The sequence below is a fragment of the Labeo rohita genome, chromosome 6 (genome assembly GCF_022985175.1).
Source record: "Labeo rohita strain BAU-BD-2019 chromosome 6, IGBB_LRoh.1.0, whole genome shotgun sequence".
Taxonomy (NCBI): Eukaryota; Metazoa; Chordata; class Actinopteri; order Cypriniformes; family Cyprinidae; genus Labeo; species Labeo rohita.
The window spans coordinates 20,725,995-20,749,142 of NC_066874.1; the positions used below are offsets into that span (position 1 = coordinate 20,725,995).

At 37.2% G+C, this 23,148-nt stretch overlaps 1 protein-coding gene across 1 annotated transcript in view; it reads right to left on the reverse strand.

The window, feature by feature from the left end:
- Nucleotides 1–4,068: 4,068 nt before the first annotated feature.
- The window catches only part of zc3h3 (zinc finger CCCH-type containing 3), an 80,591-nt gene continuing 61,511 nt past the window's right edge, over nt 4,069–23,148 (reverse strand). The window contains exons 7-12 of the mRNA XM_051112258.1: nt 22,392–22,550; nt 22,232–22,301; nt 18,207–18,338; nt 9,786–9,949; nt 9,476–9,645; nt 4,069–4,591 (exon numbers count right to left, since the gene is read on the reverse strand). Coding sequence (XP_050968215.1) covers nt 4,521–4,591; nt 9,476–9,645; nt 9,786–9,949; nt 18,207–18,338; nt 22,232–22,301; nt 22,392–22,550 — 766 coding nt within the window. The 3' untranslated portion in view covers nt 4,069–4,520. The remainder of the gene's footprint in view (nt 4,592–9,475; nt 9,646–9,785; nt 9,950–18,206; nt 18,339–22,231; nt 22,302–22,391; nt 22,551–23,148) is intronic.

Consider the following 23,148-nt stretch of genomic DNA (forward strand, 5'->3'; position numbering starts at 1 on the left):
TTTTTTATGCCTAGGCGATCTATTGAGGTAGAGAAAAATTACACTTGACCTTTCATTCGTTCCTTTTCTCATTCAAGTGAGATTGTCGTGGAAAAAATGTGAATGTGTTTTCCTCCTTTCTCTCTCGCTCTCCTTCGTTCTCTTTCACATGCGCTTTTACTAAAAATTGAAATATTGATCTTAATTAGAGTTTGCCGAGCTCAGCAGCTCGCGTTGAGCTTTGAGACAAGCGGCAGCAGACATCTGTCTAAGGCACTTACATCCTCGCCGTCAGAGCGAGAGAACGAGAGGGAAGGGGAGGGTGAGAAAAGAAAGAGTGATTGCTCCATGAATTTCTCTTTCTCTTCCCATGCAGATAACAGAAACTGGTGAGTGACCATAGTTGAAGAGCATCATGAATACGAATATGTGCATCACACCTCACATCTTTTTCTGCCCTTCCAAACATTTGAGGGTTATAACTTTACTGTATAAACTCTGAAGTTCTATCTTAATTAATTTAGGGTTTTTTTTTGTCTGACAAAAAAATATTAAATCACATCAACTTATTTTGGCAACTTTAATAGATTTTTTTTGGGGTAAACACATTAAAAACTCTAAAAATTGAAGTTATGGTGAGGCATGATGGATGTAAAATTTAAAAATTTAAAACTAGAGATAAGAAGCTTATCATTTTTTTTAAAAAAAGCCTTTACATTAACTTTGAACTTGTGTATTATTTGAGCTGTAACACTGTTTGAACGGTCATTTTAATGGTTATTTTAGTGTTTAGGGAGCAAAGTTGTAAAACTGAACATAACTTTACACAGCAAAGGTTAGTAAGTGATTAACAGAAGTGAATAAGGCCAATTTTTGGAGGATTTAAAAGTGGAAATACGAATCTTATAATTTTTAAAAAGCATTTACACCTACTCATGTTAAACTGTATACATTATTTGAGTAGTAAGTTTGTTTGAATTGTCATTTTAATAGTTATTTATCATTTTACACATTATGTTCAGGAAACAAAGTTTTAAAACTGGTCAACTTGCAAGTTATTCTGTCAAACTGAAATCATGTTAATAGTGTTGAACATATTCATTCATTTTACAATGATACTTCCTTAAAAAACATTACAAATCTTACTGTTCAAAAACTTTTGACTGGTAGTATATGTGAATTTTTTCATACATACACTGACCAAAATTATAAATGCAACACTTTTTTTGCCCCCATTTTTCATGAGGTGAACTCAAAGATTTAAGACTTTTTCTGTGTACACAGAAGGCCTATTTCTCTCAAATATTGTTCACAAATCTGTCTAAATCTGTGTTAGTGAGCACTTCTCCTTTGCCAAGATAATCCATTCACCTCACAGGTGTGGCATATCAAGATGCTGATTAGACAGCATGATTATTGCACAGGTGTGCCTTAGGCTGGCCACAATAAAAGGCCACTCTAAAATGTGCAGTTTTATCACTCAGCACAATGCTACAGATGTCGCAAGTTTTGAGGGAGCGTGCATTTGGCATGCTGACTGCAGGAATGTCCACCAGAGTTGTTGCCCGTGAATTGAATGTTCATTTCTCTACCATAAGCTGTCTCCAAAGGCGTTTCAGAGAATTTGGCAGTACATCCAACCAGACTCACAACCACAGACAACGTGTAACCACACCAGTCCAGGACCTCCACATCCAGCATCTTCACCTCCAAGATCGTCTGAGACCAGCCACGCAGACAGCTGCTGCAACAATCAGTTTGCATAACCAAAGAATTTCTGCACAAACTATCAGAAACCGTCTCAGGGAAGCTCATCTACATGCTCATCATCCTCATTGGGGTCTCATCCAGACTGCAGTTCGTCGTCGTAACTGACTTGAGTGGCAAATGCTCACATTTGATGGCGTCTAGCACTTTGGAGAGGTGTTCTCTTAACGGACGAATCCCGGTTTTCCCTGTACAGGGCAGATGGCAGACAGCGTCTATGACGTTCTGTGGGTGAGCGGTTTGCTGATGTCAGCATTGTGGATCGAGTGGCCTATGGTGGCGGTTGGGTTATGGTATGGGCAGGCGTATGTTATGGACAACGAACACAGATGCATTTTATTGATGGCATTTTGAATGCACAGAGATACCGTAACAAGATCCTGAGGCCCATTGTTGTGCCATTCATCCACGACCATCACCTCATGTTGCAGGATGATAATGCACGGCTCCATATTGCAAGGATCTGTACACAATCCCTGGAAGCTGAAAACATCCCAGTTATTGCATGGCCAGCATACTCACTGGACATGTCACCCACTGAGCATGTTTGGGATGCTCTGGATCGGCATATACGACAGCGTGTTTCAGTTCCTGCCAATTTCCAGCAACTTCGCACAGCCATTAAAGAGGAGTGGACCAACATTCCACAGGCCACAATCAACAACCTGACCAACTCTATGCTATGTGTCCCTGCAGAGTTTAGCTCCGACCCTGAAAAAAAAAACAAAACAAAAAAAAAAACAACAACCTATATCCTGAAGACCTTGACTAGCTTGTTCAGGTGTGTTTGATTAGGGTTGGAGCTAAACTCTGCAGGGACACCAGCCCTCCAGGATCAATGTTCCCCACCCCTGCTATAAAATAAAAAAAAAAAATCAGAAAGCAAGAGCTGCAATGCAAAAAAGACAAATAAGCTAAGAGGGGTTAGGTGATGTATGACAACTTTAGTTGATTTTACAATACCCATATCAACATGCATTCCTGTGAAGTATTTCTGTCCTGCATGAACGATTAAATAGAAGAGAAAGATAGACAGAGAAGTCAGATGAGGGAGTGTTTTCCCTCCCTCCATCCCTCTATGTCACCATAAACGTGGCTCGCATCATGGGCACGGCCTTTATCTCGTTAACACGGCAGCAGGCTTGTCAGTGCCAGCGAGTGTGTCGTGTTCCGCAGCGAGACCCTCGCCACGGTGTATTAATGCCCCCTGTCGTTGCTGCCGGCGACGGTTAACCAGGTTTCCCGTCGCGACCGGCAGTCGTTTGTCACAGAGCACGGAGCACGAGGCCTTGGTTCAGCGGAGCATTAATAGTCTGAGTATCAGCAGTCTCCGCACAGTGAGGGGCGTTCAAGGGATTACAGCTCCCATCATCCTCTCTGTACCACTGTTTAACACTCAACATACTAATTACATTACCCAACGGAGAAGAGGGAAAAGAGGAGGAGGAACGCAAGAGGCGAATGGATCCTCAATCAAAAGCGCATTTTAGGAAAAGACAGGGAGAAGAAAAGGAAAATGACATTGTCAGAAATTAGTTGTGATGGATTTGGTCAGACAGCAGTTAGAGAGGAAAAAGTGAGAGGTGAAGAAAAATGAGTTTTGAGCAGTGTGAGGGAAGCGTAACATTTTTTTACTTTCCTATAGATTCCTTAAGACTCAATTACAGTGACAGACATGCAGCCATGAGCGATGTTCTCCACATCCACCTGCCTCATAACAAGTGTAGAGATGCCGATACTTTTTACGTTAAATTATGTCATTCAGAAAACAACCTGGGAGTGATGTTATATGGCTTAATAACTGAAAAATTGGTTAAATATGGTTAAAGAACTTAAAGGAGAAGTCCACTTCCAAAACAACAATTCACACATAATTTACTCACCCCCTTGTCATCCAAGATGTTCATGTCTTTCTGTCTTCAGTCGTGAAGAAATTATGGTTTTTGAGGAAAGCATTTCAGGATTTTTCTCCATATAATGGACTTCATTGGTGCCCTGATTTTAAACTTCCAAAATATAGTTTAACAACAGTTTTGCACATTTCCTACCATAAATATATCAAAACTTAAGTTTAGATTAGTAAGATGCATTGCTAAGAATTTCATTTGGACAACTTTAATGGCGATTTTCTCCATGCTTTGATTTTTTTTTCACCCTCAGATTCCAGATTGTATCTCGGCAACATGTTGTCCTATCCTAACAAAATATACATAAATGGAAAGCTTTTTTATTCAGCTTTCAGATGATGTATAAATCTCAATTTCTCAATTTTGTGGTCCAGGGTCACATATGCAAACACGCTCGCAAATAAAGATGCAGTAGTGCAAATCACAAAGCAATTTTATTTAGTAATTCTCATTTTTTGAAAATACATACAAGCTTACATTTGAAATGATAAAATTTCTCTGCATAACAAACCACTACAGAAATGCCATTTTAAAAATACCTGAGAATTACATATGCATTTGCATTTTGAAACTAACTCCAAAAACTCAGAATGTGAACATCTGCATTTTTGTCAGAGCAGTATTTGATTATAAAGCACAAACTCAGTTCTGTAATAGTGAATATTTATGAACAAATTCTTAGAAATCTTTAAATCAATTCTTAGAATTGCATTTCGAAACTCCTGAAGCCAAACATGTGACTTCATGCCAAAAACCAGCTGTGAACGTCTCAAGCAAACCATATTGTAACAGGAGAATTCTTATTTTTAAAGTAAAAGTTAAGTTAAAAAATGTTTAATGGTTTATCACAGATTAAAACACCCACCATCAGCCCTCCTTTGGCAAACTTTCCGTCTGTGTTGTAGACAAGAATCGTGGCTTGATATGTAGTTTCTTTCCTGTAAAAGAAAGAAGAAAGGAGAGGAAAAATTCCACAAGGAAACAGTGCAGTTTTCATGTTTTTGAGCAAGTGAATTATGATTTGGTTACACTTTAGCTAAAAGTGAAAATAGAGGAAACTTTGATTTGTAAAAACAAGACAGACAGACAAGAAATAAATAGCACCTGCTATATAATGACAGGAGTAGCTACCGCTCTGTTTTTACTGATAGAGGAGTGACACAGTAAAGTGTGATTGTTTCAGGGTGAGTGATAACACAGAGACGGAGGGAGAAAGAGAAGACGCAGCCGGTGATGCATAGAGTCTGGGCTAATTTATGCAAAGCAGAGAGAAGTTTGTCTGGACCGCCACAATCTTTAGAGTGAGAGTTAAACTGTCATTAGTAACAATTAACTGCTCTTGGTGTGACTGTGGTTGTACCAGGAGAATGCAACAGTATAACCTCACCAGGGTGGGGAAGAATATATCAAGGGCGTTTCCTCTGAGGAGGCAGTGCTTCCTCAAAATATTGGATTTGTAGTACAAAAATAAAACAATGGCAATATTACCAAATATAACATTAAAAAGTGTACAAATCACTTGTTTTTCTAAAGAAACATTGTCCAACAGCAGGTGAAATTACACAGAAGTCCGCGTTGAGTTTTAATAGACCTGCTAAAGTGTGAAGTGGGTTTGGTGGGGGGTAACTGAGAATGAATGGATGGGGAAAAGTCATGTGAGACAAGCAATGCCTCCATTGCGACATGATGGCATATGACTGGTTATGACTGGCTGTAAATCCTGCTAAAATCTGTAGTCTTTGATTGCTGGTTTGATATGTTCACCGACAGGTGCAACAATTGCTGTTGCGATCAAATTTGAACTCTGACAAAATTCTGGCAGTGTCATTAAAAATTGGCGCACAGTTCTGCAGTGTAACTTCTTCTACGACAAACATCAAACTCAGTTTTTCAAGACATTCCATGAGCAGAATTAACGCTACAGAGTTCTTTGCATAAACTCCAATGCTCCCGTCTGCCTTGCACAGAAATCATATGATTTGTTGCCTTTGCTATGATGAACTCTGGTTGCGCTGCTGTTTCCATTTGGGTGTGTAGTGCTGCCTACACTATTCTTAAATATGCCGCTTTTGCTGCCATTCATAAACTTAATGATAGCCAACATTTGAGCCCTGCATGTAATGCAGCTTACAGTCATTGAACATGTATGTGTTGATAATGTAAAACTCCGGACAGGTTTTCTTATGCGCACCTGTTTTTAAAGCGTCTTGACTGTCGTACAGTCTGACATTAATGACAACTGAGATCCCACAGTGTGACATGATCATCATGTTCGTAACAGTCTGACAAGCAACAATCGTAAAAGACAATTAAAAAACGCACAGTGTGAGCCCGGAATATAAAAGAATAGCTGGAAATAAGTTCACATATAATAAATATTGTTTAAAAATGCCTTGAGTAGTCAAAATACTAACTTGATGAGATTCATACTTGGCTTTAATAAATAAAATATTGATTATATTGTTAATGTAAACTCAACCTGATCTCATGATGAAAATGCACCTGTGGTAACTTTATTGCAAGATGCAAAATATGTACTGCCATGTATGTTTTGTGACGTATTTGCTGTAAAATGTCCACTGAGTGACGCTAAAAGAGGGTTTGGTTGTTTCCTCAGAACAGATGAACGTACATATGGTACGTTTTATGTGACGTTGGATTTGTACGTGTCACCGCAGTTCTGACTTGAAATGTCTGTTGAGTGGCGCTATACCTGTAATGCTCCATGACGTTTTAAAATAACGTACCATCTTCGCTACACCTAAACTTATCCGATAGTATAAACAAAAGTGAATATAACATAAAAACGCAATTGCAAGCATGCCATTTTAGCTTGTTTTTCAATATCTCATCTTTCAGCTCTTTCATAGGGAGTCATGTCTTCTGCTGGATTCATACCCAAGGATTCCACATCCTAAGTCCAATTTTCTGTTGGCTGAGCTACCGAGCAAAGTTGTTATGTCTGGAAAGCAAAACATATGGAGCTGTAATCATAACTGTGTACGAAACAATTACAAGTGGTCACTGTTTTACCATCTCTATTGTTAATTTCGATTGGAAACTGCAGTGATATATACTTATTGCTACATATTTCGCGTCCTGCGAAAAAGTTACCACAGTTACGTTTTCACCATGAGATCAGATAGGTAAAAATATACAATAGAATTTTTCTTCTTTTTTCTGCTAGTGTAAGTTTTATTTAAGCAAGAAATTGTGACTGGGACATAAATTTATATTTGTTTTACAAAAAAAAAAAAAAAAAAAAAAAAAAAAAAAAAAACTTTAAGGACTTTGTCGATCAATAAATAAATCCTGGCTGAAGGACCCTACTGTTGACATTTTTTTTTATTACTGTTTTATTGAAATCTGAAACTATCTCATACTTTGAAGGACAATAAATGTTGTAAAATTGTTTTCAAAACATTATCCATTTTTTTTTCTCAAAATAACCGAAATAATAATTAATAGAACTGTTAAGGAATCCAAATCGAATCAGAATCCTCAAATTCGCTAAACTTTATGCTACAAAGAGATGAATTTGAGAGCAGCACTTTTCCAGTCCGTACACAGCAGATGATTTCAGACAAGAGGATGAGAAAGTGACATGTGAAAAGCCATGGTGGTCTGGTGGGCACCTGTGCTATTCTGAGACGCAGGGCTGCCATCAATGATCCCGAAGGGGAACTGATCTGGAACTTGGCATGAGACAAATAGGAAGTTGGCAGAGGGATGTGTGTGTATGTATAACAAGCATAAATTTGTCTAAATATGCAGACACGATGCAGAAATAAACTTGCAATCACTCAAGAAAGTTTTGGAAGTAGAAGGAAACCCTGCATGCATGAACATGAGCTAAAACAGAATCAGAAACACAGAAGTATACATGTTTCATGTTTACGTACAGAGAAGAGCGTATACCACACTTATGACCATACACTGTTAGGGTGTAAATTCAAAGGTTAATGACAGCAGTTTCTGTTCTGCAGTAACTAATTTAAGGAAGGAAGCAAGAAAGCATTAAAAAGGAGAAGACTGGACAGTCAAAAAGTGTCAGATGAATTCTAAAAAGTTAGTTTCACAGAACCTTTAGGAGAAGTTGATAATTTCTTGCTGGAAATTGTCATGTGTGTGAGTGCAGTATATCAGGTTTGTCTTATTGAGTATAGAGAGAGTAAGACACTGTTCCATAGGGTGCAGCTGTGTGTGTGTGTGTGTGTGTGAGGATATAGGGGCCCCTCTCCTTTAATCCTCTATCGGTGAGACTGACATGCCAGCTTCAGCTGTGCCTGTCCTTAACAACAAACCTAAATATTAGTAACCCCACAGTAAGTATTATATACCTCATGTAGGCCCTCTCTTAAATAATATCAACCCCCTTGATATTATTAACCCCATCACTGCGTACTAAGTAACTCCATAAATATTTATTACCTCCTTACTGTTTATATATAGTGACCCCAAAAAGTATTTGGACTCTTAAGCCACACTTAACAAGCCTATTTTAAATTTTTATGAATATAGTATTGCAATCAATCAAAACATCAATCAGTGTCATCTGCAAACAAATTTTGCAAGACCTTTTCTAAGAGCTAATATTATTTTTCTTAGAAATATTACTTCAATTTTTGGTGTGCATCTTAAGGAATTTCCTCAACTTTTAAACAGGGGTCCCAGCAGAGTAACAACAAGTGAACTTGTCATTACATGAAAGTGCCCAAAAACATTTTGATCTAATTTTTAAATCAATTATATGGAAGCCTGTTTCTCGCAATTTTTACTTTTTTTCAGAATTGTGAAATATAACCTCGCAATTGCGTGTTATAAAGTCAGAACTGCGAAATAAAAACTCACAATTCTGAGTTTCTAACTGGCAATTCTGACTTTTTTTCCTTGCGATTCTGAATTTATCTCACAATTTTGAATTTTTCTCTGAATAGCGATATAAACTCTAAACTGTGAGATATAAAGTCAAAAAACAAACAAACTCACAATTCTGACTTTTTCCCTTGCAAAAGTTTATATCTTGCAATTCTGACTTTTTTTTTTTATTGAATTGCAAGTTGTAACCATGAGTCCAATTCTGATGGGGGGAAAATTTGTTCTCAGAATTGCGAGTTTATATCTCACAATTCTGACTTAATAACGATTATCAGATCAATTGTCAGAGGTAAAAAAGGTTTTTTGTTTTTTTATTCAGTGGCGGAAACTGACTTCCATATAATTATCATTTAAAACCTAGCAAATGTAAATGAAATATTTGTGACCCTGGACCACAAAACCAGTCATAAGTTTTTTTTTTTTTTTTTTTTAATTGAGATTCCATTGATGCATGGTTTGTTAGGATAGGATTTGAAAATCTATTTGAAAATCTGTTATATTGAGAAAACCACTTTTAAAGTTGTCCAAATTAAATATTCAGCAACACATACTACTAATCAAAAATTAAGTTTTGATATATTTATTGTAATAATTTTCAAAATATCTTTATGGAAAATGATCTTTACCTAATATACTACTGATTTTTGGCATAAAAGAAAAAAATAATTTTAACCCATACAGTGTATTATTGGCTATTGCTACAAATACACTCATGCTACTTATGACTTAATTTGTGGTCAAGGGTCACATTTTATCTTTCTTTGAAGTAGTAAATTTATATTTTACTAATGCAATAACATTTATATATTAAGTGTAGCTTGAAGTGTTCATATACCCTGCAAAGCCAACATATGCATTTTCTGTGTGTTATAATTATTATTATTTATTACTGAATCTGTTAAATCTGAAGTCCTGTAGGCATATAGGTGTGTAGATATACACACCTTTGGCCTGTGGGCCTGCAACAGGAGGGACCTTTGGAGTATCAGGGTTCTCTGATATGTCAAGAGAGCTGGACAAAGAAATGAAGGAAGGCAGCTTCTCAGGACTCGAGGTGGACAAGCTCTCATCTGCCTGTGTGGACTCTGTAGATTGTGTCTGAACTTCCTCTGAACTGAAAAGGCAAAAAACAATTATTAAAATAATGATAATAAGTTTTTTTAACAGTATAGAAGTTTAAAAAAGAACAGTAATTGTGTATCTCTGACAAATAAGAACCATAAAAGCTAATGTTAGATTAGTCCCTGATCCAACCTCTTTAAAATGTCTCTAGTACGGGCTTTCTTGGCTGGTCCAGAGCTTGCGTTAGAGCCAGAGCGTTTCAAGCTCTGTCTGTGGTGCAGCTTGCATTTGGATCCACGTGGACACACGCCGGTACTTGAGAAGTCTGGACACACCAGTGTGTGTTTCTTCTTACACTGTGAAGAGAGCAGAACATTCTTAAAGCTTTATTTCTTTATATTCAGATTCATGGGTTGGCAATGAACTTGTGGGACAGATTAAAAGGAAGTTGAGATTTCATGAGTGCCACACTCTGTAGGAGTGCAGTGAAGTTAGCAAAAGTAAGTGTTTGCGTGTGATCACACATCAGTAGGTGCATGTATCTGATATGTGAGAGAAGGTGAGCATGTGTTTGTGTGTGTAAGTGAGAGTAGGTGAGAGTGTCTGTGTGCCTGTGTAATTTGGGCGTAAATTGGTAGCTTCATTCTTCGGGAGACCCGATCCCTCCCACCTGTCAGAGGAGCTAATTATACCCCACTATGGGGTGAGGAGCGCGAGACGCGTGTATAAGTGAGAGAGAGAGAGACTGGGCGAGCGTGGAGCATGTTGCTCCAGAAATAAACAGAGAGAGAAAGAGAGAGAGTGTCTGTAAGTGTGTGTGGGAGGGAAGGGTGGCTGAGGTATCGTGTGTCCGGGAACAGTGTGGACTCCCTTTCACCCCTTGGGGCAGACCGCCCAGAGACACTTTTCCCAACAGGGATCAGGTCAGAGCCACAAGCGGACTAAAAATTACCAAATTTACAGTTATCAGTTATTATCTTGTGGTGCTTAGAAATGAGATGCAGAAACCAGACACATTTTGTTAAACTAAACACTCAGGGACTGTTAACACTGGAAACATATTTTTGTAATCCAGCTGTGCTAATTTTTTAATTGTTGCACAGATGTGTCAGACTGCTGTTTTTTTCAGTGTCTAGCACCACAGGCACCACATTTTTAGTTTATCAAAATGCTTATCAAGACCCCAAGTAAAGCCTTACGGTAAATGCATCCTGTGTGAACAGCATCTTAGGCACAAGCCATATATAAAGCAAATAAGAAACAAAAAAACAAAAAAACAAAAACAAAACAAAACAAAATACCAAACCAAAAACAAAACACACGAGACAAAACACCAAGCAAAAGACAAAAAACAAAACAAAGACAAAAAAAGCAAACAGCAAAAGACAAAAAGTACTAATTAAACAAACAAACAACAAACAAAAATTAAAATAAAACTATTCAGATCAAAACAAAATACCAAACAAAGAAACAAAACCAAACAAAACAGACACAAGACAAAACATTAAGCAAAAGACAAAATAACAGAATAAAACAAGCCAAAACAGCAAACAGCAAAAAAACAAAATAAAAGTACTAATTAAACAAACAAAAATAAAACTTTATTCAGATCAAAACAAAACATCAAACCAAGGGAAAAAAAACCAGACAAGACAAAACACTACGCAAAATACAAAACAACATATTAAATAAATAAATAAACAAACAAACAAAAAATAAAATAAAACTTTAATCCAAACCAAACAAAACAGACACAAAGCAAAACACCAAGCAAAAGCAAAACAAAACCAAAACAGCAAAATACAAAAAGTACTAACCAAACAAACAAAAAATGAAATAAAATGGCATTCAGATCAAAACAAAACACCAAACCAAGAAACAAAACCAAACCAAAGGAAAACAGACACAAAACCAAAAACAAGCAAACAAACAAACAAACAAAAAAACAAAGTGCTAAATAAATAAATAAATAAAAACATTATTCAGATCAAAACAAAACACTAAACCAAGGAACATAACCAAACAAAACAGACAGGACAAAACACCAAGCAAAACAAAAAACATCAAAATACAAAACCAAACAAATGCAGACAAGACAAAACAAAACAGAAACAAAACACCAAACCAAAAACAAAGCAAAACAAAAACAGACACAAGACAAAACACCAAGCAAAACAAAAAAAAACATAAAAATACAAAACTAAACGAAAGCAAACAAAACTAGATAAAGTGCTAAATAGACAAACAAACAAACAAATAAAATAAATAATCATATTTTCAGTTCACCAAAATGCTTATTAAAATGCAAAACCCCTAGTAAAGCCTTACGGTAAATGCATCCTTGGTGAACAGGACTAGGTCAAAAGTACAAGCCAGATATGAACAAATAAATAAAACTAAAAATAAAAAATAAAAAAAATGACATAACTTTATTATTAAAAAAATACATACATAAAAAACACACACATTCAAGTCTGTGTCATAGACTCTGTCACTAACCGCAAAATGACATGCATAGTGTGGCTATGGCATCTTTAAGTCCAAGATGATAGCTTTTGCTTTATTTAATGTTATACAAAAACACGAAAACTATATATTTTATCTATACACAGTCTAGTGTAACTGGATTATCGTACCCAATGAATCTGGATTTCTAATGCCCCCTAAATCATCCTATAGACAACATCATCACTCACCACACTCATGGCTAATTGGCCCAATTTGCTAAATCCCCTGCCACTTGAATTCAGTCGATTCCAATTCCACCCCATTTCAGAAGAGCATTTGGGACCTTTCTTTTTTTAAACACCCATTTGTTTCTTGTTTGACTGATAACATCCATGTCGAGCTTTAATCATTCAAAGGTCCAGCGCAGGCAGATAGAACCAATGTGTAAATTGTGAGAAATTACAAGCGTTGTGAAGTGGTACAATCTGACCATACTGCATCTGGAATTTTAACTACTCTGATTTCATTATTTATAATATATCCGATCCTGATTATTATTATATAAATGCGTTTCTAGGAAAAATGTCGTTATAATCCCTTTTTTAACCTAAAAAGTCAACATTTATTGAATATTTCCTCCTTTTTATGATATGAGATTATGCAGTTATAGACTGTTAGACAAAGATGCTAACTGGTAACTCACTAATGATTCAGCCAATGATTCAGGTATTGATAATCAGACATCAGATAACTGAAATGGTTAGAAAATGGTTCAGTTGTTTTTAAAAATCTTCTGTGCTGGCCTCTGCTATGTTAAGCCCCTGTGTCATCACCAATATGGTGTATAGGATGGGCCCGGGCTGTTTTGCTGTGAAATTTACCTACTATCACACTGGCATCTCCGGGGCATTTATAATTCAACAACATTGACTCCATCCACTGAGTCTACTCACAGCCGCCAACAAAGTATTTGATGCATATTGACCACTAAGATGGCCAGAGCTGGTTGAATCCACCAATGACTTGTTGGTTGGCTTCTATGCTACACCTTGAATTTATGGTGCAAAGTTTTTAACCAGTCTTTCTTAGGAAGAAAAAGGGTATTGTCTATTAGTTATCAAGCTGCTACAGTGGCCTGCTACAGTTACTATTTCCCAGAGCTTTGTCTAATGTAAATAAACTTTGGAACTCCATATTGCTGTCTGTATAAACTTTTGTAGAGTCTTCTGCTGTATTAAAAGAGCTGACATTTTGTTGCACAGCAGTATATTATTGTGGAAGCACTGACAGATTTACCTGCCTTTTTTTATCCCTTTTCGAGGTGGGAGGAGTTCTTGGCAAGTAAAATCCAACGTCTGGTTTATAAGACCAACTTGAATCAGATCAGCATGATTAGTTCAGCCAAAAAATAATACTGTCATTTACTCAACCTCATGTTATTCCAAACCAGGGTTGGAAATCAATGAGGACTTGTGGCAAAAATGTCACCAAAATGAACCAAAACACCCCAATTTCAAGACAAAGGTGCAAAAAATGCCCTTGCACAATTAAACAACGCATTACGGCTGTCGCGATTAAAATGAAATGTGAAAATGAATAAAAAGTGTCAATTCACAGAATTCAATTTACATTAGCTCACAATGCATCAGATTGCTTTTATGTGCTTTTGTGCAGCGTTGTGCCTTATAACCAATCAAACGCATTGTCAGAGACGCTTAGATTAGTCAGCACTGAAAACATCAGAGTTGTTGTTGTGCGCACGCTCACAAATTCCTTCATCACAAACAATGCAGTGCAGATACGATGTAAATAAAAGGTTTAAACGTCATAGCTTCAGTGATTGTAACAGGAGTTTTTGCATAACTTGTGCTAGACTTGGCTACCATCATGGCCCGATGTGTTTGTCTATCTAGCCAGAATTCGACGTGCCAAAAATGAAACTAAAATGTTTTATATTGTTTTCTATATTGATATTACTAATCATTTATATATTACAATATAAAGAGCAATAATCTACAATATAGATTTGTGTCATAATATTGAGCGCCTGTTTTTTCCATGTATAAGTTAGATACAATTTTAAACAGTCTATTGTTATTGACAACAGTTTAAAATATTGATTTAAGCAATTGGGATTTACATTAAAGACAACATATGGTTTTTATAATCATAATGTGATTACAAAAATTGCCCTCACAAAGGGTAAAAAATGCCCCTGGAAATTAATAACAGGAGGCAAACATTGCCCCTTAATGGAAAAGTTAATTTCTGACCCTGTTCCAAACCTTTCTTTCATCAGCAGAACACAAAAGAATATATTTAAAAAAAATGTTTCAGTGTTTTTTTGTAAAATAAAAGTTAGTTGGGTCCAATATTGTTTTGGATCCCACTGACTTTCATTTTATGGACAAAAACACTTTAAAATATAAAGAGCCTGGGGTTTAACCAAATCAAACATTTCTGGAAAAACCTGAAAATGTGCATCTGCCACCATCTAACCTGACAGAGTTTGAGAGGTGAAGCGGTGAGATGAAGAATGGCAGGTGCTTTAGCAAAGTACTGAGTTAAGGGTATGAATACTTATGCAATGTACTTATTTCAGTTTTTTTTTTTTTTTACCTTTAATAACAAAATTAATTACTAATTAATTTACTAAAATTAATTAATTTACAAAGTTGTGACAATTCTGTTTTTGCTTTGTCATTATGATGTATGGAGTGTAGATTGATGTGGACAAAAAGTAATTTAAAGCAGTTTAACATAAGGCGGCAACATAAAACGTGAAAAAGAGGAAGGGGTATGAATACTTTTGCAAGGCACTGGAATATAGATTTTTTTTTCACTACTAATTTTTCTTGATACTTTTCTTATAATGATCCAGAATAAAGTCCACACACTTCTACCAACATCTAATATTTATAATGAGCGAGAAAATAGCTCTAATCTGATGCCTAACATTCAATTTCTACAAATTAGTGGAAGCTCTAATATCAAATGGGTGACATAAATCTTAGCTAACTTATAAGCTGATTGGCTATTTGGAATCATATCTAATTAAAAGAAACTCCCACTGATGGGAGGTGGATGCAGTACTGAGAAGGCTCATTAACTTTGATGTTCACGGCTGTGATCTGGGCAAAGAAAACACAAAAGCCAGAGTCCTCCCCGACCACGCTCTCTCATACATTTTAATTTACATAAAAGCAGCAAAATAGAGGGAAAAGAGAAGAGTGTGAGAGAAAAAAAAGAGAAGTGGATGGAACATCTTTATATCAGTGCAAGTTAACAATTTTCCACTTGATTTAAGAAAGGCTGGGAAGTCTCTGGGGCCTATTAGAAGAGCTTTCTACTGGCCACAAAGCAGAAAGAGTCAGCACATTTTACATTACTGAGACAGAGAGCAAGAAAGAGAGAGAGACAGAAAGAATGTATGGTGGTGTGAGCTATGATAAAGAGCTAGGAAATGAGAATAGTGACAGAGTGATAGAGGGATGAGAGGAAGAGAAGGAGAACCAAAGGAAGAGTGATCAGGACGAGGTGTGAATGGATGCGCCCGGCAAACAAAAGAAAAAAAACACGTGAAACGGCAGACAGAAAAGAGTGAGCCAGAGAAGGGGAAAAAGAACAGAGGAGGGAGAAATAAAGAGGATGAGAGTGTGCTTTAACCCTTGCTCCGCTGGCGTATCCATTGCTGGCCTCTCGTCTGTTCTGCTGTCATCAGCACTTTTTCACGTCCATAATTATGGTGTGCTATCCATCATATCTAAGACAGTGCTTTTGGGACGGCGCAAAATTACAGACCTAAGCACTTCAGCTAATAGAATAAATATTAATATCTCTCTTCTTATATATTCTCATTCTCACCCCAAATATTTAAATGAGCCCTGACAGCGAGAGAATGCATTTGTTACGATGAAGGGAAAGCAAAGAAGAACAAATGGAGGAAAAAAAAAACAGACCGAGAGACAGACAGAGACAAAGAGAGAAGACGGGAGAAGCAGAAAACACTGCGGAGAAACAATTCATTAGAATGAGACAAATCCAAAGAGGAAGAAACTGATAGGGGCGGCGATGAAAGTTTCTGCGGAAAAAAACCATGAAGGGAGGCGTACTGTCAGTTTAAAATAATAAATCACTTTTGCTCTGGCATATATGAATTATGTTATCATCTCAAAAGCCTCCCGCTTAAAATCTATAGCAAAATAGCACTACAAGTAAAAAAGAGGCACTCAGTTATTTTTTGATTGGTGGATATAGCATTGTCTTGGAAATTGTTTGATAATACAGGTCATGTGATCTCACTTTTTGCCATTACTTGGTAATGAACTGAATCTTAATGTAAAAAAATTTCATAAAGAAAATAAATCATGTTTTCTGAGGAAAACATTTCATCAGGATTTCTCTCCATATAGTGGACTTCTATGGTGTCCGCGAGTTTGAACTTTCAAAATGCAGTTTAAATGCAGCTTCAAAGGGCACTAAACGATCCCAGCTGAGGAAGAAGAGTCTTATCAATGAAACGATTGTTTATTTTAAAAAAAAAATTGTCAATTTATATACATTTTAACCTCAAATGCTCGTCTTGTCTAGCTCTGCATGAACTCTGTGCACTTCGGGTCAAGACAGTTAGGGTAGGGCGAAAATTCCCATCTCATTTTCTCCTCCAACTTCGAAATCGTCCTACATAGCCGCAGAAGTACCGACCCAGTGTTTACAAAGTGAACGTGCAAAGAAGATCAAACACTCTTTAAAAAACAAAGATGAAGGACAATTTTGAAACTGGAGAAGAAAAAATGAGTTTTTCGATCTACCCTAACTGTCATGAACCGGAATACACAGAATTCACGCAGAGCTAGACAAGACGATCTGTTATTTTTACATTTTTTTCAGTAGATAAGACCCTTTATCCTTGGCTGGGATCATTTAGAGCACTTTCAAGCTGTAATTAAACTGCATTTTGGAAGTTCAAACTCAGGGGCACCATAGAAGTCACTATATGAAGAGAAATCTTGAAATCTTTTCCTCAAAAAACAATTTCTGTACAACTGAAGAAAGACAGACATGAACAGTAAATTATCTGAAAATTTAGAACTTCTTTAAGGTTTAACCACTGATGCCACATGGACTATTTTAATGATGTCCCTATGATGTCCAACCTTAATAGTTGCGTTGCTGTCTCTCGGATTTCATCAACAAATATTGAGGGTGAGTGTTAATGACAGAGTTTTCATTTTTGGGGGAACTATCCCTTAAAGCTAACGCTTCTACAATATAATATAGCAAAGAACGTGACTAGCCCAAGTCATGTATTCAAATTGGATACAACATGACTGTGGCTACACCTGTCTCACGCAAGCGAAGGTTTGTATGCTCCTGTACAGCTTAATGAGACTGAGGGACAGGTGTGATGGGGGACAACAGAAGCATGTGTGTGTATGTGTGGGGCAGCTGGGGTGAGGATAGAGGTCACGGATGGGTTAGAACCTGCTAGATTAAGGACATACGAGGACACTTGGTAAATGTGGGTCATGTTGTCCTCTCTTGTTACTGCCCTCAATATGTCACTCTTTCACAAACATGAAGGAAACCAAATGCAAATGTCATAAGCACCCTGATGAAGGTTCAGATTAACATTAGGAACACAGTCAACTTCTAAGAGCTCTATTTAAAACTCTTGCAAAAAGTCATCACCAATAAATGGCATTCATTCATTAAGACCTATAAAACTGTCATCAACTGCAAAGCACTTTAATCTAACAAATGTTATGAATGTCAAACTACATAGACACCAACATAATTATGACCTTAACAGCATCTATGTGGATGCAAATAAAAGGGAGATAAATATTGTTGACAGTGATGACCTGAAAGTTGAACCAAATGTGTTTATTAACCCTTGGAGCCGTGTGAAGTAGTTTTTATGATGGATGGATGCTTTATTAGACATGAAAGTCTCAATGCCCATTCACTGCCATTAGAAAGCTTGAAAGAGCCACAACATTTTTAATGCAACTCTGATTGTACTTGTCTGAAAGAAGAAAGACATATACACTTAGGATGGCTTGAGGGCGAGTAGATCATGGGGTAATTTTCATTTTTGAGTGAACTATTCTTTCAATTGAATTCTTAACACCTATTTACATAGAAATTATCAAACTGTCTTACCTTATCTCCCTGAGGGCAGTAGCCTCGGATGAAATCTTTGCACACATCGGCTTTGCGAGACACATAAACATGGCTGTAGGGACAGTTACTGTTATTACAGATCCCCTTCAGAAAGTACGAGCACACTGGCATCTATAAAGAAAAACAAACAGCGATTTAGAGCTTGAAAATGACTTCAGGGATCTATGCAAACCATTTAAAACCTCAGATAACCACAAACATTAAACCAATCTCCAGCACTAAACAACAGAGTGATTGTGGATGAATATGGTTAGTTTGTAAAACCAAAGAACTTTTGAAAGGATAAGAGCAGTTACAATACAGCTCAGGCTTTAAATTCACTTTCTACCAGATGTGTGTTGATATAAAGTAAATGACGGAAAACGTAAGTGAGTTACACACATATGGCACCAGTATTATATCACATATCTATTGAAGTCCCTGTCAAAACACACATTTATCACACATTGTCTAATCAGTAATTATGTGCATGTGTCAATGACACAGATTTGCACTGACTCCTCGTGAATATAATCTGCATGTATGAATAATCTGAATGTGACGGAGAGCTCTCCGGTCTTAAAATAGAATGTGAGGATCGCGCGCAGGATGAGCGAGAGGGGGGCCACTGACCTCTTAAGTGGAATCTCATTTCCATGGGGGTCATATCATTTCTGCTTAATTAACTGCAACAGAAATATTGACCCAAGAGGGGCGTCGTACCACCTGCATGATGTGTTTATGTGCAGGGGAGGGGAATGGACGCTAGTCACGACTGGGGTGAAGGGGTTTGGGGGTTGGGTTGGGGGTCTTGTTTCTCAGTTATTTGGAGGGGGAACTGGATCGTTTCAATTGCAGGCGTGAACTCAAGCCATGCTTCATGGCATATACACGGATGACACAGGGTGCGGGGTTAAATTGAGCCCCAAGGCTGTGGAGGAACAGGAGAAGAGGGACTTATGGGGTTGGGACTAGCAGGTGGGCCTGTGCTGCGATGAGGTGGCTCTGCTCCTTTAAAACAACCGGACAGCTGGTCTCGTGGTGGACTGGAGGGGTAGAGGGTGACGACTGTCACAGGTGCAGTGATTCGGTGTGTTTGTATGTGTGAGGGACTATTAGTTGAGTAGGGCTTTGGACAGAATACAAGCAGAAGTCTGAACAAGTGTTAGAATATTGAAGGGAGGGAGAGAGTGGAGCAGAGAGAAAGTATGTGTGTTTTAAAGAAAGTGAACACTCAGAGGGGCTTTCTGGGTGTCAAACAAACAATGAAAACAGGTGTCTCACTGTGAGAAGGAAGTGTGGGGAAAGTTTCAGACAGTTTCTTACTGAACCTGGAATGACACTTTAAATTGTCATTTAAACACTCCTGCTGTTATAGAAATAATGTATTATTTCTGTTACTTTCGCAAGGGCTTTAAAGCCCCAGTATATTCACAGCTAAGTTTTTTGTTAAGTACGTTTTTTGTTTTGCTAAGACTTTTTTGTTTCTTGCTTAGGGGTTCAGAAAAAAAACAAAAACAAATTAAAAGTTAAGAAAGCATCCGATCATAGCAATGTGGATATGGTTGCACGAGCTTTGCAATTTGCACTCTGGTCAAGTCACGTTATGTTTATTTATACAGCACTTAATATAATATATTGCTTTACAGCAAGCAGCTTTACAGTATTAAACTGAGAGCTATGGCATTAGAAGGGTTGGATTGAACTATGTAGGTAGTTATTTAAGAAGCAGGCAACAATTTGTTGAAATTTGTGAACATACATTTACATACATGATAACTTGTGGTGTACCGCAGGGATTGGTCTTAGGTCCTAAAGTGTTTCTAATTTATATCAATCGCAAGTGCAGAGTATCAGACATACTAAAATTTGCAAGCGAGCTTCATTTTTAGGACATAATTTAAACTGAACTGTATATGGATTATAGATATTTAATTGGCTTTTTCAGGCTTGATAAACAATAATAATTCCATAATCTTGGAAACTCTGAGGAAAACTTTGCAAATGTAGTGGACCATGTTATTAAAAGTAATTTTCTACTGAAATAAACATATACTGATTATGAAGAATATTTAAAGGGGTCATCGGTTGCCCATTTTCCACAAGTTGATATGATGAAGTGTCTATAACATGGTTTGGTTAAAATTTCTCAATGGTAGAAAAAAAAACACCCTTTTTACCTTGTCTAGCACATTATTAGGAAAGGCGATTTGCAAAAAATCATAAAAGAACCTTACACTCCTTCTGTAGGTGAACCTGGATCATGAATGATTCACGCAAACATAGACACATTTATGTGGATCGGGGGGCGCATTCCCTTCAAAAACAAACATAATCCACTGCGACTTCAGCGGCTCATATGTGGGGAATAAATGACAACTGCTATCTTCATTATTACAACCAACAACAGAACACCTCAATCGCTCATTCAGGGCGGTCTTAGGTAAAACAGCCATGTCAATCAACAATTGTGGGAGCGTCCTTGGTCTGTGTGACATCATACAGCCAAGAAGCTGGGAATGGCTTGATTTGAGAAAGGGGATATTATTTATAGGAATTAAAAAAGCACTGGGATTTTTATCATTATAGGGTATATGTGTACACATACTGCCAACACATATTTATGATCAAACAACATGTAAAAGTGAATTTTGCATCCCCTTTAAAATGAATTGGTGCTAATAGCCTTGTGGGCAGCACACCGACATACAGCGCTGTTGCACTACAGGTATCCCGAGTTCGAATTTGACTCGAGGACCTTTCCTGATTCCGCCCACTATCTCTCTTCCACTTCGCTTCCTGTCAGTTCTGATCTGTCCTATCTTAATAAAGGCAAAAATGCCAAAAAATAAAAATCTTACATGAGACACTTACATGAGATACAGGTTGACTATTTTATTCATGTGGAGTCTACATACAGATGGTCCTCCTTCATGTTTGCTGCCATATTGAGACTGAGATATATCTTGGCAACCCTGCTATTGTCAAAATCTTTGGTTGCAAAATGCATTGCATATCTACAATGCATTTTGCACCCAAAAAGTATCTGACAGCAGTTCTGCAAATATTTCTATAACGGTATTGAAAACTAAATGGGCTAACAAGGTGAGGCGGCACACTTTGAGACCAAAGAATCACGACCATGAAAAATATGACCATGCACATATGTGTGTGTCTGTCTGAGGTAAGTAATGAGATCGTAATGTGCACTTCGGGAGAATCTAGACTATATGATGGGTCACATGTTGCGTCAATACTGATCCCATCTCCACCTGTCTCCATGACGGCAAAGCCTAGGCAAAGACCTCGAAGTATGTAACTCTGGAATCTAGTGGGATTGCCTCACAGATATTGAAACTTTAGCACACCATCATAACCTGAGAGAGGAAGCTAAGAACCTGCTATAGTATCTTTAATTATCACCCCACAGGCCAGCAAGCCCTGACAGTAACCTGATAGCACCACATACGGCCAGTCATGACTTATGTTAAGATTCTTATGGCTTTATGCATAAATCCAACTGTCAATACTGCCCTACGAAGATAAAATACAGTAGCTGCACATTTTATGTTTGAGTTATGACTGAAATTGGGTCTCTTAGTTTATGATCCGCCCTTTGACTGCTTCAACTATTTTTAAATTCAGAGAAAACAATTAAAAAATGTATATCAAATCAAACAAAATTCAAAAATGTGTTTTTGTTTTCTTTGTGCACAAAAAGCATTCTTGTAACTTCGTAACATTACATTTGAACCACTGGTGCCACATGGATTATTTTAACAATGTCCTTACTACCTTTCCGGGCCTTGAACGTGTCAGTTGCGTTGCTGTATATGCAGGGTTAGAAATCTCTCGGAATTCATCAAAAACATCTTAATTTGTGTTCCGAAGATAAACAAAGGAATTATGGGTTTGGAATGACATGAGAGGGAGTAATCAATGACAGAATTTTCATTTCTGGGTGAACTATTTCTTCAGTCATTTTTATGCTTTTGGTGGAAGAACATATAAAAGTTACTCCGTACCTTCTCTTTGGCTACTTTATGCGAGAAAGGACATGTCCCATCTGTCTTCTTACATGTGCCTCGGAGAAACCTGCCAACCAAACAACATTTTAATTTGAAGCCGACTTACAAAGTATTCGCAATTTTGTATAATGTGAAAATGTGCACAGAAACTCTGTACCTGGTGCAGACGGCCACTTTGTCAGGGTCATGGATGTAGGGGCAAGCGTCGCCATGGTTACACTTGCCGAATCGGTTATAGTACATGCAGTACTGCTTGGCCTTCTGTTTCTTCTGTTTAGCCTGTCGTATTATAGCTAAACTCTTCTGCACAGCACGACTGATGTGCATAGAAAAAAATAAAAAAATAAACAAAACCAATAAACAAACTGACATTCATATGTATTGCTATGCTGTGAAATTTAGGGGATAGTTCAACCAAAAATGAAAGTTCTGTCATTAATTACTCACCTTCATGTCATTCGAAACCTGTGAGAACTTCGTTCATCTTCTGAACACAAATGAAGATATTTTTGATGAAATCCAAGAGCTTTCTGACCCTGAATAGACAGCTGAAATGTTCAAACGGCCCAGAAAGTCAGTATGGACATCCTTGAAATAGTCCATGTGACATCAGTGGCTCAATCTGAATTTTATGAAGCTTTGAGAATATTTTTTGTGCACAAAGTACCATGCACGTATATTGGTAGTGATGGAGGCCAGCTTCATAAAATTACAGTTGAACCACTGATGTCATATGGACTATTTTAACAATGTTCTTACTAATTTTCTGGGTCTTGAACATGTCAGTTGTCTTGCTGTCTAAGTAGGGTCAGAAAGCATTTGGATTTTATGAAAAATGTCTTCATTTGTGTTCCAAAGATGAACCAATGTCTTACGGATTTGGAACGACATGAGGCTGAGTAATTATTAACTAA